At 46.5% G+C, this 15,989-nt stretch overlaps 1 protein-coding gene across 3 annotated transcripts; it reads left to right on the top strand.

Moving 5' to 3' along the window:
- Positions 1 to 523: 523 nt before the first annotated feature.
- LOC123052751 (uncharacterized) lies at positions 524 to 15,509 on the top strand. Of its 3 annotated transcripts, none has more exons than XM_044476083.1 (5): positions 524 to 923; positions 8,035 to 8,228; positions 9,293 to 9,608; positions 14,426 to 14,498; positions 15,214 to 15,509. In XM_044476083.1, the coding sequence occupies exons 1-5, from the start codon at positions 828 to 830 to the stop codon at positions 15,354 to 15,356; spliced, it is 822 nt and encodes a 273-aa protein (XP_044332018.1). In that variant the 5' UTR covers positions 524 to 827; the 3' UTR covers positions 15,357 to 15,509. The 3 variants fall into 3 exon arrangements, with proteins under 3 accessions (XP_044332018.1, XP_044332020.1, XP_044332019.1); XM_044476084.1 differs by having other exon boundaries at positions 536 to 923; positions 14,426 to 14,524; XM_044476085.1 differs by lacking the exon at positions 14,426 to 14,498 and having other exon boundaries at positions 532 to 923.
- The last annotated feature ends 480 nt before the right edge of the window (positions 15,510 to 15,989 follow it).

Genomic DNA, 15,989 nt, shown 5'->3' with positions numbered 1-15,989 from the left:
TCCGACGACTACTTCCCCGACGACGACTTCTTCCCCGACGTCGACAACCTCATCGACGACATGGCTGGAGAGGATGTCGACCCCAAGTCCAGTGCTTCTGCTGCTGCTGTCCCGTACGTGTTCTTGTTCTTTCTGTTAGGAGTCGTGCTACAATTCTTGGCTCTAGTTTCTGCCCTACATATGTTAGGTTCTATGTCGTATAAGCAGCTTTATCTAGTGTCTGTTCTAAATGTGTTTAGCACAAGTTCATATATGCAGACGATGTTTACCTTCTCTGTCAGATTGCATGACTTGCTTTATATTTCCAATATTATTCATGCTTTACCTAGTATTTCCGTTAGCAAAATTATTTGATAAATTGCTCATATTTCCGACATTCTCAAAGACGATTTGGGGTTTTTCTTTAGGTGTCATGGTGGATCATGTTCTTGTAAACAGGTGTTCTTGTAGCCTTGGTGGAGGGATCTATTCATTCTTTATATATATATATATAGCAACAAACCGGCAACAAGAAAACTGAAAAGTGATTCCGAACAAATCAGACAGGAGCCGGGTTCCGCCGGTAACACCCGTTGCCCCGGTTCTCCGGTGAGTCACTGTCCTAATAAATCTAGCAGCCAGGAAACCATCGGCAGGAGGGCGGCCCCAGTTGCACGAACGCACGCACCCACCCAACGCACCCACCCAACGCACGCGCGCGGGTGAAATCTAGGACGGAATCCGTTCCAGTCCCCGTCGATCACGCCCCGAGAGGCGGAAGAGCTTTCGTGGCGAGGAATCCGCCGGAGGCTCCCCGATTTGCATGTCCGGGGCTCGCTGGAATCGGAATGCACTGGTGCCCCGGAATCGGGCCGCGGGTGCGCTCCTTCCTGCGTGACTACGACGCGCTCCAGTCCCTCGCCCTCGCCCTCATATACCTCCAGGTGCGCACGAGGTTCTTTGCCCTCAGCTCGATCTGATCGTCTATCACTGGTTCGGGCGCGGTTCTTTGTTGTTGCTGTTGTTATCCGTGGTGGGGAGCTCAGGCGCGGAGAAGAGGAGGGAGTAGATTTGAGCGCGCTGTATTCTTTTACTACCGTGCACGGGCTGTGGCCTTCTGTTGTCCCCATGGTTTACCCTAACTAATCTAGTTCATGATGATGCTAGCGGTGTCAGACTACCTAGGATGAACAAGTTCATAATGCGGTTTAGATGGGCTTGAGATCGGATAGTTTCTTATGCGCGGCGTAACCTTAGGAAGAGAAGCGAGAAGTTTTGGTTCAGTCTGGTGTTGAGTCAAGTTTGGGGGCATTGCAATAATTCACAGGTTTAGTGACAACCATGTGCCTTAGCTCGTGGGTTTGGACTTGCCCAACATTTTTGGTGTCCTTTTATTTTCCATTTGGCCAGGTCATTTTATTCAGATGCTACCATGGATGGGCTTCATGTATTTCTTACAGCAAAAGATGACTTATCTTGCTCTGATTTCTTACTAGCTCTAGGTCATATTAGACCAGAATTCACTGCTTGCAAATGCCACAGCCGGACATGAAATGAAAACTGTTAAGTTGTTTTAAACTTTGAATGAGGTAATAAGCAAGGAACATTTCTTGAAAGATTATGAGGATTTAGTCAAGCAATAAGGAAGGCATATAAGTATGTCTAACCTTACCATTTCAGTTTCTATTTCCAACATAGCGTTCACGGATAAACGAAATGAAGTTGGAGGCCCACCACCACCAACAAAGCCTTTAGTCTGAAACAAGTTGGGGTAGGCTAGAGCTGAAACCCATAAGACCTCGAAACAAACTCATGGTTCTGGCACATAGATAGCCAACTTCCATGCATCCCCGTTCATGGTTATTTCTTTGGTGATATTCCTATCCTTCAGATCTCTCTTTACGGGCTCCTCTCTTAACATTCCTACGCTGTATATGCCCAAACCATCTCAGACGATGTTGGACAAGCTTCTCTTCAATCAGTGCTAGCCCAACTCTAACACGAATATCATCATTCCGGACCTGATCCTTCTTGTATGGACACACATCCATCTCAACATGTGCATTTCTACTACACCCAACAGTTGAACATGTCGCCCTTTAGTCGGCCAACACGCAACGCCGTACAACATTGTAGATTGAATCGCCCGACGTATAGGACCTGCCTTTTAGCTTTTGTGGCACTCTCTTGTCACAGAGAATGCCGGAAGCTTGGGGCCACTTCATCCATCCGACTTTGATTCGATGACTCACATCTTCATCGATATCACCATCCTTCTGCAACATTGGCCCCAAATATCGGAAGGTGTCCTTCAAGGTACCACCTGTCCATCAAGGCTAACCTCCTCCTCATGCCTAGTAGCACTGAAACATCACCTCACTAAGCCTAAAATGTTTTGATTCCAAAGTTTGTCTCCATAGCTCTAACATTCTATTAACTCCAGTCCGACTATCATTGACTAGCACCACATCATCCGCAAAGAGCATACACCATGTGATATGTCCTTGTATATCCCTTGTGTCCTCACCATCACCATGTCAAAAAGATAAGGGCTCAAAGCTGACCCTTGGTGTAGTCCTATTTTAATCAGAAAGTCATCAGTGTCGCCATCACTTGTTCGAACACCTATAATAGTTGGAGGCCCACCAAGTGGATTAAATCAAATGTAATCGCTTCGGTGCTGTCTGTTAGAACATGGTTGTGTTGCCTGCGAGTTACCATATTGTATAGGCACTTCTTGGCTTATTTCCCTCATGTGTATATGCACTGTCTGTTGGCTCCGTTCAATACAAGAAGCTTATTTTGTAAGAACTAGGGTTAGGTTCTCAACCGCCATCGCCCCTCACAAGGGAATCCCCACCGAGTAGGCCCACAATGACAATCGACCTAGCTAAAGGACAAATGTGATGGGCCAGCCGGTGTGGAGCACTTGGTTGGATGGGGAGGCCAATTGGGTACAATAGAAAGCTAGCCAGTCGGATACAACAGAAAGCCAGACAGTCGGATCATGAGAAGCCAGTTAGTCGGATCAGGAGAAGCCAGTTAGTTGGATGACGGTCATCCGACAAGTCAAAGGACGCGCAATAAAGGCAGACGTTACCACGGTCACCACTAAGCATTAACTCGGGTGTTACACTATGTAACAAGTAGCTGGTAATAGGCGGCATTCAATAGGCCGTTACTTGTAGAATTAATTCAGATGACCGTTCATGCTTCTAGCCATGTTGAGCCTATACAAGGCATGGTTGGGGCCTCTTGCCAAGGATTCACATCATTTGTAATTCCTATACACATAAGAAAAAGCACATCAGGAGTAGGGTGTTATCCCTTAGCAAGGGAGTCTGGACCTGGGTAATAAGCTTTACGCCCTCTCATACACACCCATACACGTACAGCTGAAATGCCGCGCACACCGCGGGGCCTAGCGTCAGTTTGGAGCTATGGTTCAAATGGCCTCTTCTAGAACCACCAACGACGGACTGGTTCATGGGTGTGTCATCCATTTTGGCTCGCTGGACTTCCTCACTGATGGTTCGGCATTGCGCCCCGACGCCTTGCTCACTGAGATCTCATTGTTGGAGACCGGGAGTCTGCACTAACATGTCAACATCGCTGACATTTTGTGCCTGCAAGATCCGGCTTCATACCGGCTGACCGATCGGGTGCCCAATGGCGCCTGAGGCGTTCCACAATGCCTTGGCTCGTCCATGCCACAATCGGCGTTCGCAAGATCTGGTTCCGCACCGGCTGGCCGACAGGTGCCCCAGCGGCGCTTGAGGTGTTCCACAATGCCTTGACTCGCCATCCTCGTCTCGTTTTTTGGCATGGTCAACTCTGACTCACTATACTCCATACTGGAGTCTTGCTCCGATGGGGAAGAAAGTTCTGACACCCTCGCCTCTGTGGCAAGTGTCTTCATGGGCAGCATCGGCGTCAATGATGGCGGCGTGCGCGAAGATGGTGCGCGCGACGACGACACACGCAAGGAAGGTGCTGGTAATGGCTTTGCCGACTTCGCTTCGATTGTGTCAAGTTCCAGTCTCCCTAGCCGGAGGCAGCAACCTTCAGATCTGCTCAAACGCCAAGTCGCTCCATGTGAGATCGACGAAGAGGCCATGAGGTTGAATCAATTCAGCCATGAAGTGCTTGTACTAGTAGTACTAGTTGCAGCGCGGTTATCGAGATCTGATTGATGAATAGTATTATGCATGCAAGCAATCTGATCCCTAGTCGGCATGCCGAGTACTACTTGCTTCGAGTACTATTTCAGCGGCCGAGTACTACTTCAGCCGAGTATCATCACTGCAGCAAACCAGTACTGCGGCCGAGTCGCAGCAGCCCAATCCGAGTCGCGCTGCCAAGTTGCAGCCAACTAGTACTGCGGTCGAGTGATCCGATCTCCAACTGCTGCGCCACGTGAGATCAACCAGAAGAAGTAGCACCAAGTACTAGTGTGAGCACAAATCCCAAGATCTGATTGCTACCCACACAAAGCACCAGCCGGGTTCAGTACTACTTCACGCAAAGCGTCAACAGAACGGGTTGTCACGCGTCCAAGCTTCAGCTCCATCACAGACCTTGACACTAACCACCACCGAAGGCCGCCACCAACAAATGGAACAATCACTTGGAAAAGTTGCGTTCGCATGAATCATCAAGGATTCTGGAGTAAAGAGGATGATGAAGCCGAGAAGGCGAGAATGAAGTCTAAGCACTGCTTCAACCGCAAACTTAGACAAAAAAGCAGTCGGCAGCACAAAATAGGTAGATGAGCATGTGCTAGCCAATCTAGTCTGCATGTTCGGACGAGGACCTCCTCTCTGAGGATCCAGCACCGCCGCTAAACTCGTCTTGGAATCACCACTCCTCGCCGCTGAGCGGGTCTCCGATATGGAGGTTGAGAGGGGTAGCGATAGATTGAAGAAGAGGATAACAACGTATATCAGTTTTCCGGGTGTGCATATGCTGGAAGGGAGAAGCCACCACCAGTGAAAAAAGGGGCCGGCGCCAACAGAAGAATAGAGGAACCATGCAACGGCCCTAAACTGACCTGCTTGATCCTCAGGTAGATCAACCAATAAGCGCTGAAAATGAAAATAACTCAGCGAAGATGATATATGGAGCAGCAAGGCGGGCACCACGGGGGAGGAAGATGATGGATATGAACATCTGGTGACCAAGAAGAGAAAGACATGGAGGGGGAATTATTGGGAACAAAAACAAAACCACCATCTGGCAGCATAATCCCCAAACCACACGAGAAGGGGACATATCTAGCTAGAACAAGGGAGGTTATTTGTAGAGAGGAACACAAGGCCAACCTGGAGATGCACGCCGCCGGGAACTAAGAAGTGACCCCAGATCTAGTTCGACACCGAACCCTCCAATCCGATTCGGAAGTCCTCAAACAGGCCATAAAGGACGCATAAACATGTGGATCTACAAAGGGAAAAAGGAGGGCCGAGCCCCTCTCCCCTCCATCTCTAGCCGGATGAGCCGATGGGGAGGAAGGGGCGAGGAGGCGTCGGGAGGATGGCGAGTGAGACCAGGAACAAAGACTAAGACTGGATGGAGGAGAGAGAAAGAGAGGAGAGAAAATGACCATCATCTCGTAGTCAAGTGCTTCAAATTTACAAGTCGTTCGCTACCCTGGTTTGCATTCTGTATGATTCCTTCCTCTGTTCTTGTTTTTCGTGCTGATTCGGCTGGCGAGTACCTATCACGTGCACTTCATGGTTTCTTGCAAAGGGTTCTCTTTATTCACACTTATCCTCGTGATCGCACTCTTTTGCTCCTCTATGTTGATGACATGATTATCACAGGGGATGGCCACCAATTCATTGATTTTGTGAAGAAACGTTTCCATGAGCAATTCTTGATGACTGATTTGGGTTATCTTTGCTACTTTCTTGGATTGAGGATCATTTCTTCCTGCGAGGGGCACTTATCCTTCTCAAGAGAAGTACATCCAAGTTCTTCTCACTCGTGCCTATGCCTGCCTCACTGATCAGCGCACAGTTGACACTCCTAATGAGTTTGGTCTTCAACTTCGTCCTAGTGAGGGTGAACCCCTTGCGGGTCCCACTCGCTGCTGTCATCTTGTTGGGAGCCTTGTCTATCAAGGCATAACTCGTCCTAATATTTCTTATGTTGTGCACATTCTGAGTCAGTTTGTGTGACATCCCAGCTTAATAGTAATGATAGACTACTCATGTCAATAAGGTGCACATTCTTTTTCGGAAGTCTACCGAAAGGAACCTCAAAGTTAAGCGTGCTTGGCTTGGAGCAATTTGAGGATAGGTGACCGACTAGGAAGTTGATCTTGGGTGTGCACGAGTGAGCACAAGGTGCGCAGTAAAGACTAGTGTTGGTCTGTGGGGCCAGTCTAGATTCTAGGTGGTAGATAGGCGCAACGACCACGAAATGGTGGGTGAACCGCTGGGTTTGGCTGGGGTGTTACAATTTGTTTTTGCTCCCACTTAACTTCACTAGTCATCTTCTTCGTGCTCTTCGTTATCGTCGTGGTATTGTGACTTTTTGCCTATTCTTCCCTCGCTCCAGCTTCAGCTTCATGCCTACTGTGATGCGCCTGGGCTAGTGATTACAATGATCGCAGCTCTCTCTCTCTCTCTGCCTATTATGTTTTTATTGGGTCTCTCTAATTGCCTAGAATACCAAGAAGCAGACCACTGTATCTCGCTCCAGTGTTGAGACCGAGCTGTGAGCTATGGTGTCCATGACTGCAGAGATCACTTGCTACGGTGTCTTGTTCAGGACTTTGGTGTTTCCACTGCTGCAAGTATCCCTTTGCTCTCCGACAGTACTGGGGCGCTCATCATTGCCCGTGATCCTGTGAAGCATGAACTCACCAAGCACATCGGTGTTGATGCCTCATGCGTTCTCAGGTGCAAGAGGACTGTGGCCCTTCAGTATGTTTCCTCGGAGCTTCAACTTGCTGATTTTCTGACAAAAGCTCAGACACGGTCACAACACAGCTTCTCCCTTTCCAAACTTGATGTCCAAGACCCCACTTGAGTTTGAGGGTGGGTGGGGGGTGGGGGGGTGTTAGATCAGGGTTGTGCTGTGTGTGTATTTAGTTATTTACCATATTGTACAGGTACTTCGCTTATTTCTCTCTTGTGTATATGTACTGGCTGTTGGCCCCGTTCAATACAAGAAGCTCATTTCGTAACAGGTGCTACAAACATTTCAAGAATCAAGAACTATCAAAATTCAGGCAAATCCACAATCCAATTAAGCATGGATGAGTTATACTACAGAGTAGAGTTGGTAACAATCATAGAAATCTGTGCCATCTCTTTCATGTTTGAGTATTCCAGATCATGTCCGTATAGCAGTGCTAGTTATCCCCTGGTTCTTTGTATTAAAAATATGAAATTCTAAATCTCAGAAGTATTGTATTCTGGCCATTTACAATGCTGGAAACCATATATTATTATTGAGCGTGTGACTTAGCTAGTCTTGTAGGCAACTCTCTGAAACAGGCTCACGCCCTGCTTTATAGATAAAGCACCAACCAAGGTACCCGAGATCTGCGTGTAAGAGGACTGCTTTTGCTCGACAGCTCACCTATGCCACCACGAGGCACCTAGGACAACCGTGATGAGCACATGGCAACAGATCCGGATCTGGGTGTCGCCCCTGTCAATTACAGAGAGCGAGCCCGAGCCACCAGCCGCTACACCCCTCGCCGCCCACACGACCAAGAGACATAGCCACCACTGCTGCCATGGTGCCCGCCGGAGAGCCAACCATGCGGACCGCCTTCCAGGGCGGTCTTGTAGGCAACTAGGAATTGCTATTTTGAATTTTTTATCATGTTGGTAGAAAATTAGTGATTACTGGTCTCCTTCGCTTGTGGTTATATCATGGTTTAACAGTTAACATTCTTAGATTCAGTGAAGCTTACGTACTTGCTTTACTTTAGTTAATTTATAATACCTGGCTTAATGCTTATAACGTTGAATGAGCTCTGAGCAAAATGTTCTTCAAACTAATGTATTCATTTGCATAACATAATCTTCTATGTTTTAGATTGGTTGTGCGCTGATTGGATCGCTTGGTGCGCTGTTCAATGGGGTTCTTGTGATAAACCTTGTGATAGGGCTATTTGCTGTTGTTGCGATTGAAAGTAGTAGCCAAAGACTTGGCCGGACTTATGCTGTCCTGCTCTTCTTTGCTATCGTCCTTGACGTTGCATGGTTTATACTCTTCTCACATGCTATATGGTATGTTTTCTGCAACCACTATCTTTCAGACCTATTTTTTCTTTTCTTTTTTTGCATGTGCACCCTCAGTACACATGGCATCAGAACTAACATTTCCTGCATAATAGTAGTGCTAGTGACTTTGTAGGTGCTATTAAACATTAATAGCTTCATAAACTTGACGAAATAGTGGACCCATGCAAAATAGTTGTCAAACTAGTCTCTTGTTTTTTTTAATCTTTTGGGTTTTGCATTTCGATTGGCACTCTGGACTTTGACAATTTCCCACTTCTAACTTTGCAATTGATCTATTGCCATCCTTTAGTCTGCACATTGATCTTTGCCTTTTAAAAAAACTACTTCCAAATGATAGACATTATATGCACAAAATAGCGGACAAGTATACCTTTCCCCCCGTTATGTAGCCACCACCCTCGAGGACCACCGGGGGCTTCTGGGAGGTAGCCGCCGCCCAGCCGTCTCCTAGTGTTGCTCAGGCGACAGGGGATGAGAAGGAACGAGATCCTCCTCCTGTTCCTGGTCAATCTCGTTAGCAGGGTTGGTCATTTTACGTGTGACCCACCTGACAGAGTGGAAAATATCAAAGTGCAAACTAAAGGATGTCAATAGATCAATTACAAAGTAAGAAGTGGCAAATTGTCAAAGTCCAAAGTAAGTAGTGGCTTAAAATCCCCCCCCCCCCCTGGAGTCAGCAGAGTTGAAGATTCAGGGCCACCTTTGAAATAGATTAGATTGTATGGAAGGTTCAGGGTCGCCTTTGTTTCTTGAAGTTTGTTTAGAATTATTATTCCCATTTTACATCTGATTGACATGAAATTGCCTGAGACTCTCTTTGGCTGTGCATTCTCCTTTCAGTATGGCATTTACATATTCTTTGATATTTTACAGATATATTTAGATTCAGTCATTGCTACATTGTGAATATGTTTTCTCATCAAATAAGTATCTCTGTGGACAAACGTAGAAATATTTGTTTGTTTGCTTTTTGTTTAGTATCAGATAGAATACTCTGCTGTATTTTACGGTTTTATGCCGTGTGCTTCTGACTATATCTATTTGTACAGGAATAGTACCCCTGATGAGAAGTATGGTCAACTTTTTGTCTTCTCACTCAGACTTGCATTGTGGATGCAAACTATTGGGTTTTCAGTGAGGTTTTTGTCTTCATTTATATGGATCCAGATGTACAGGTTAGGGGTCTCATCAAGCACGCCAACATATTATGAAGCAAATGATGCAAGAAATAGTTTCTTGAGCCCCAGATCTAATTCAGTTAGACGGGGTTCAATGGCTGATGATATATTGGGTGGTTCAATTTACGATCCTTCTTACTACTCTTCTCTCTTCGAAGATGTTCGAAATAATGCATGCAATCATCAGGTATGAAAAAGACATACAGGTTAAGGGTTTCATCAAGCACGCCAACACAGTATCAATCCTAAATAATGCTACCATTTCTCCTTGTTTGCACTTACCTGCATGAACAAGTATTAATAAGACAATTATTTCCTCCCATAAGGTTGACCAATTAACCTCCTTTTTAGTTCGTCATATTGGTCTCATATAAACTACTCTATTCCTCGCTAAGGGGTTGTTTGGATATGGGGATTATAGAAAACCGTATTCCCTAAAACGTAATTTCTGACCACCTAAAAACTTGTTTAGGTTATATAAAAACCTGAAAAACCAGTTTTTAGAAAAATGACTAATAGTGGTTTTTGTAGAAAACTCGTAGCGCCGTGCAGTCCGGTACCTCGTGCACCAGCGGTTTTTGCTATGGCGTCCGCATGTCCATGTCGCGGCAATGAAAGCACTACGTCGGGGCAACGCCTCCCTGTGAGCTCGCTCACACGCCACTCAAACTCGCCGTTGTTGCGCAAGGAGTTGAGCACGACAAGCCCGCCCACGAGCTTCTTGTTAAGGAAGATCTGGGGCATGTGGACGGCGTTGCCGACCTTAGACGTGAGACTGGCATTGGGCTTCGGGAACATGTCGAGGTTTATTATTTGCTGCCCTATATGTCCAATACATCCCTTTTTCCCTTGCATGAGTTTCCCTTAGTCCCATACAAATGGACTAAATTTTGGTAACTTGTGTATGATCCCCATACTAGGCAATGCTTGGTACCAAAATCAGGAGAGATCAACCTGCCATATGCACACATAGGCAGGCCAGGAAATCCTTGCACGGCGGTGTGCTCTTACCAATCAGCGAGCCCCTTTCATGCACATCTGGAGATATCTAGACTCACCCATCAGCTACAATGACTAAGGCCTCCATGTAGGGCAGGACCCATTCCTCCAATCCCTGAAGAATTTGACACTCGTCGTGATTCAGTTATAATTCAAACTTCATTTGTTGGCGTGAAGCAGCTATGGCTGTCCATCTTGCATCTGACGTCTTCCGTTCCTCCGTACCGCTTCACGGGTTATGAGGAAGCGGGCGATGTAGATCAAGCATCTGACAGCTGCTAAGACTCCCAAGAGTCGCTGCTTAGCTTTCCGGCAAAAGGCTACAATGTTCACCTGCCCTGTTTTACTTTCTCCCATTTCCTTCCTCTCTGTAAGGCTATAAAATCCCACAACCTTCCTCTTTGCCAAGGATTGAGAGCCTTCTAGCTCATTCTACTTGTATTGGCTGGAGGATCGTCATGGTTCTAGGGCCGATGGTAGCCACAAGGCCTATCCATGATATTGTCAAGGCATGGACCGCGGTTGTTGCCCTTGTCCCGCCACTGTTTTTCCTTTGGACCGCCGCCCCCACCTTGATAATGGGCTACAAAACCCGCGTTGATCTGGTCGTCGCCGTCGTTGTAGTCCTTGTGCTTGTTCTTGCGGTTGCGTTTAGGTTTGCCGATCTCGTCCTTCGTACCGGACATGCTGGGATCCCCGTCGTGTGCCTTCTGCTTGGTGTACCACTCATCCTCACCGGAACAGAACTTGGTTACTATCTCCATCAAGGTCAGCATGGTCTTGGGCATGTACTTCCCAAAGTATCTGGTGAGGTGCTTGTCAGATAGGCCGTGCTTAAACACAACAATGACCTCGGCGCCATCAGAGTCGATGATCTCATTCTTTTTTCCTGAGGAAACGTGTCTAGAAGTCACACACCGATTCTATCTCTCCTTGGGCCAGGTGTCCTTGGTCGCTGGCATCATCATGCCAGACGTACGTGCCCTTGAAGTTAGGTATGAACTTGGCTTGCAAATCATCCCAGCCGCCGGTCGACGTAGGCACGAGGGTGTTTAACCAGGCTTGGGCGGATCCCTTCAGCATCAGGGGTAAGTGTTTGACGGCGTGCCAATCATCACCGTTAGCCACCTGGGCCGTTATAATGTAGTCAGTTACCAAATCTCAGGTTCCTGGCTTTCGTCATACTTGTCCATCGCATTTAGCTTGAAATTTGGTGAAAAAGTGTGGCAGACAATTTCGTCAGTGAAGCAGGCCGGATACATCGCGGAGGGACCTGCAGCCGAGGGGTGGATGATGTTTATAGTGTTGTGTGCATCATCCAGGCCGGCCGCGCGGTTGGGACCCGCAGCCGAGGGGTGGATGATGTTTATAGTGTTGCGCGCATCATCCAGGCCGGCCGCGCGGTTGTAGTCGTTGAAAGCTGGCTTGTTTCTATGCCAAGCTTGCCGGTGCAGCCGAGCTGCACATTGCTTCTCGGTTTCGCGTAGGGTTAGGTCACGTGGCACATCAGGCCTTGGAGCGGGCCCTTGAATCGTCTTAGGCTGATAGATCGTACGAGGAGCTACGTCGTGGGTCCCGCGGTGTTCCTGATTACGACTGCCAGACTTATGGGTACGTCGGATGGCCATGGTCTGCGGCGTTCTTCATAGTTTCTTCCATCCTCCTGCTCTTCATGGCCAGGGAGGCCTTGGTTGTAGTCGGTTCGGTCTTGCCAATTGGATGGGTAGTTCGATACAACTGTTCGACATCCACGAGCTCGACCGCTTTGTGCTCCAGGGGTCGCTTTTCTTTGGAAACTTTGCCTAGGGCCGACAGGACCTTCAGCCAAGCTGCATCTTGCTTCGGATCATCCATCTGTTGGTCAAGCGCCTCGATCTCCCTATCATTGAATTCTACCTCGCCGCTTTCCTCGCTTGCCATGAAGCTTAGATTTGGCGCATCAACCATGTAGCACTCGTGGACCGAGGTCGCCTGCCACGGGCGTAAGGGCGCCGCGGCTGGTGGTTGGCTGTAGCCGACTCGCCCAACTCCTCGTCCTAGTCCTGCTCCTCGGTTGCGCCTTCAAGGATGCCGGTTAGGTCTTCAATGTTGGCGATCAAGTGGGAAGTTTGGTGGGTCAAATTTTTGACCTACTGCTCCTGGGCCCAGCATGACGACAAGCCCTGGAGAACCAGCTCGCCGCAGGAGTCTGTGATGTACTTAAGGTTGCCAAATCGAACGATCTGGCCTGAAGCGTAGTTCTCGACCTGGCCGATGTGGCCAGCCGAGTCGAGCAACATGATCACGCCGAAGTCGAAGAGTTGACCCAGCGCTTAGATTACGCCGGCATCCATCGGAGATCCCATCCGACCTCTGCGGGACTTGTATGGGTCACCATTGTCGGAGCTAATTTCGGTAGATCCCTCGGTAGGGTATCCCGGCGTGGCGATTAGGTCGGAGGGGAAACAACAGACAGATTTACCCTGGGTTCAGGCCCTCCATACGAGTTAAAACTTTACTCGTGCTTGTGTATATTGCGATCGGGGGTGTACAAAGTACATGTATAACCGAGAGATTGTACGACCATCTATCGACTAGCTCGACTCCTACTTATATAAGATACGGGGGCTCCTAGGGTTACACAACCTAGTAGGCTATGTCGTTGGAGGGGAGTCCTCCACGGATCCGGCTTCTTTGTCTTGAACGGCAAGGATCCCATGGGCTGGCATGATGGCCCAGGGCGGAACCGACCTAGGGGGCCTCGGGCCGGCCTACTTGGACCGGTAACCGACAAGGTGAGGCAGCCCTGGGTCATAACAGCGTCAATCACCTTCCATTCACTTCTAGATCCGTGCAAAAAATCGCCAAACTTATTTTCTTTGCAATTCATAAATAGCTATTCGTCACATCCCTCTGTCCTCTCCTTTGTTTTTTACTACAGCAGGTTGAAGGCTTTGAACCGTGTGCCGTTTTTGCTAGCTGCTAGCTTTGAAAATTTGAAAAGGTTGACCAGGACTGGCGATTATATTTTAATTAACAAAGTACCATTAACTAACAAAGTGCCGGTTTTTTTATGAACAGTGAGAACTACTCCCTCTGTAACTAAATACTACTATAAAACATCTTATATTTAGTTATAGAGGGAGTATTTATTAACAGTGACATGCTTTAATTAAACGGTGCGAGGAATTTTAACAAAGTGCCATACATAGAAATATAAGGTTATGCACAAAGTGACATACAAGGTTACAGAGTTCCATGCACAATACAGTCATACACCAAAATACAAAGTGACGTACATACCGCATTTACAAAACAAAGTTACATATTTATATACAAAGTGCCATGTTCAAAATATACAAGGTATTCAAATAAAGAAGGTGCCAAATTACAAAGTACCACATTCCGAAATGTACAAAGTGCCACATCAGTAAACATACTAAATACCAGCAGTTTACCATCAATGCATTTGAAGTGCCAAGTTACGAAGTGCCGCATTGTGAAAATATACAAAGGTTGACATCAGTTTACAAAGTGCCACATCAGTAAACATACTAAGTACCAGCAGTACATTTTAAGCACCAGCAATACTAAATTTAAGTGCCAAACTTAAGTACCAGCAATACTAAATTTAATTGCCAAATTACAAAGTGCCATACAGTAAACATACTAAGTACCAGCAGTTTACCATCAAGTGTTTTAAGTACCAGCAATACTAAATTTAAGTGCCAATTTACAAATCACAGTCAAGTTCAATCAGGAGATCAGCAAAGTTCGTACTCATGTTTAGTTAAGTTCGAACATGAGATAGCAAAGTTCATAGTTAATAAGAAAGTTTTCACTTATAAAGGCATACACGCAAAGTGCTGGCTGATGTATAACAAAGTACCATATTTGAATTAATACAACACAAAAGATGCATTCAGAAAGTCTTGTACGTTCAGTTACAAAGTACCGAAATTAGCACATGCCAACCTCAGTAGAAGCCGGAACATTATAATTCACAGCGAACTTCTCTGTCTGCAGGGTGATAAACAAAGTGGTAGTAATGATAGCGGGTCAACATCTGCAGGCCAATCTCCACGGCTTAAATCTTTTGGTAGTAGATCTTTTCTTTCTAATGATGTAAGTCGTGTTCAATCATTTGAAATTAGAATATATAGCATGTTTGTTCTTAGATTCTCCTTTCTTCCATCACATCACTACCTTCAGTGAGAATCTTATTTCACTGTCTCATGATCTATGAACGCATGAAGAAATATCTTGGACACAATTATTCATTATGGTGGTATGAGAGTTCATTTTGATGATATGGTGGAACCATAAATGCAACTTATGTTGCTAAGGGTCCTTGATGCCTTATTTTAGTTGATCTAGCTGTTTTTTGACACATCATGTACTGCTGGAGTATGACACATTTCTGCTTTATCTGGAATAACAGGAGCTGATTTAAACTGCCCTGTTACTAGTAATGGTATGAGTATTATTTATACTTGTGTGTTTTCCATAGTCCTTACTTGTGCAAGGCTCCATTTAGAGTCGTGGTGGTATTTCAAGAGCACATGGTATTCCCATTTCTGGATGTAAGTAGTTGAAAGCATAAAAAAAAAATTTAAATGCAAAGTCTTGCTGGAATGGCATTGGCAGTCCGTCAGCTTTGGGCAAGAGTTGCAACCTGTAACTCATTGACATCATGTTTAACTGATAGCATCTCTACAAATTATTTCTTTAAATGCATTTGTGCCGAGCAATTGTAATCACATTGATTCTGACTTGCACTTTGGGACATCTTTGTGACATTTTTTCTCTTGAAGGTGGAGGCTGGACTAAGAAAGCCGCTGAACTCATGCTCAGTGGAGACAAGTTGAAGATGGAACTTATTTTTTGCCAACCTGACTACCCGAGCACTCTTTGTTTGGTCCTCCTTGAGCCAGTAACTCTTGTTGATTTAACATAGAGATTTGTACAGTGCAAATGTTCATGCCTCGGAACAGCGGCTCCCCAGTAAAACAAGAGCAGCAAGATAGTACAACGATGATGGACTGTGTTGCTACGCAATTCTTGAGCTTGTGCAAGAGTTTCGGTGCCAATCTGGCAGCTCGTTTTTGCCTGGAGTACACTTTGAGTTGGATTGTTTCACAGGGGCAGACGCTGACTAGTTGGCAACATGTGGAATACTGGTAGTACTTTGCTGCCTAGTATGGTCCATTTTCCAGACACGTGTATGGCCTGTTTCTCCTCTTGGTTGTCACGGAAATGAGGCTGATAGTTGCCTCCTCCGCTATAGTTAAATCGGCCATTCCGAACCGGATCGTTCGGTTGGTGTTGTCAACATCACTCACTTTTTTGACAATGCACATCTTTGGAGCAACTCCAACGCGCCGACACATTTCGTTCATCTGTGTCCGTTTTATTTTGGTCAAATTGGGCACAAAAGTCGTCCTGCTGGGGACCCATTCCTGGTCCAAATTTGGGCCTCATTTGTGTCGGCGCGAACATGAGGCGGACGCGTGCGACGTCTGTCTACTCCTTATCCTGGCTCGATAGTCAGTGGCACATAGGCCATTCTCTTCCTCCCATTGACAGCAAG

The sequence above is a fragment of the Triticum aestivum genome, chromosome 2D (genome assembly GCF_018294505.1).
Source record: "Triticum aestivum cultivar Chinese Spring chromosome 2D, IWGSC CS RefSeq v2.1, whole genome shotgun sequence".
Taxonomy (NCBI): domain Eukaryota; kingdom Viridiplantae; phylum Streptophyta; class Magnoliopsida; order Poales; family Poaceae; genus Triticum; species Triticum aestivum.
The sequence above is the reverse complement of the archived record's forward strand: the minus strand, read 5'-3'. Positions and strand labels throughout refer to the sequence as shown.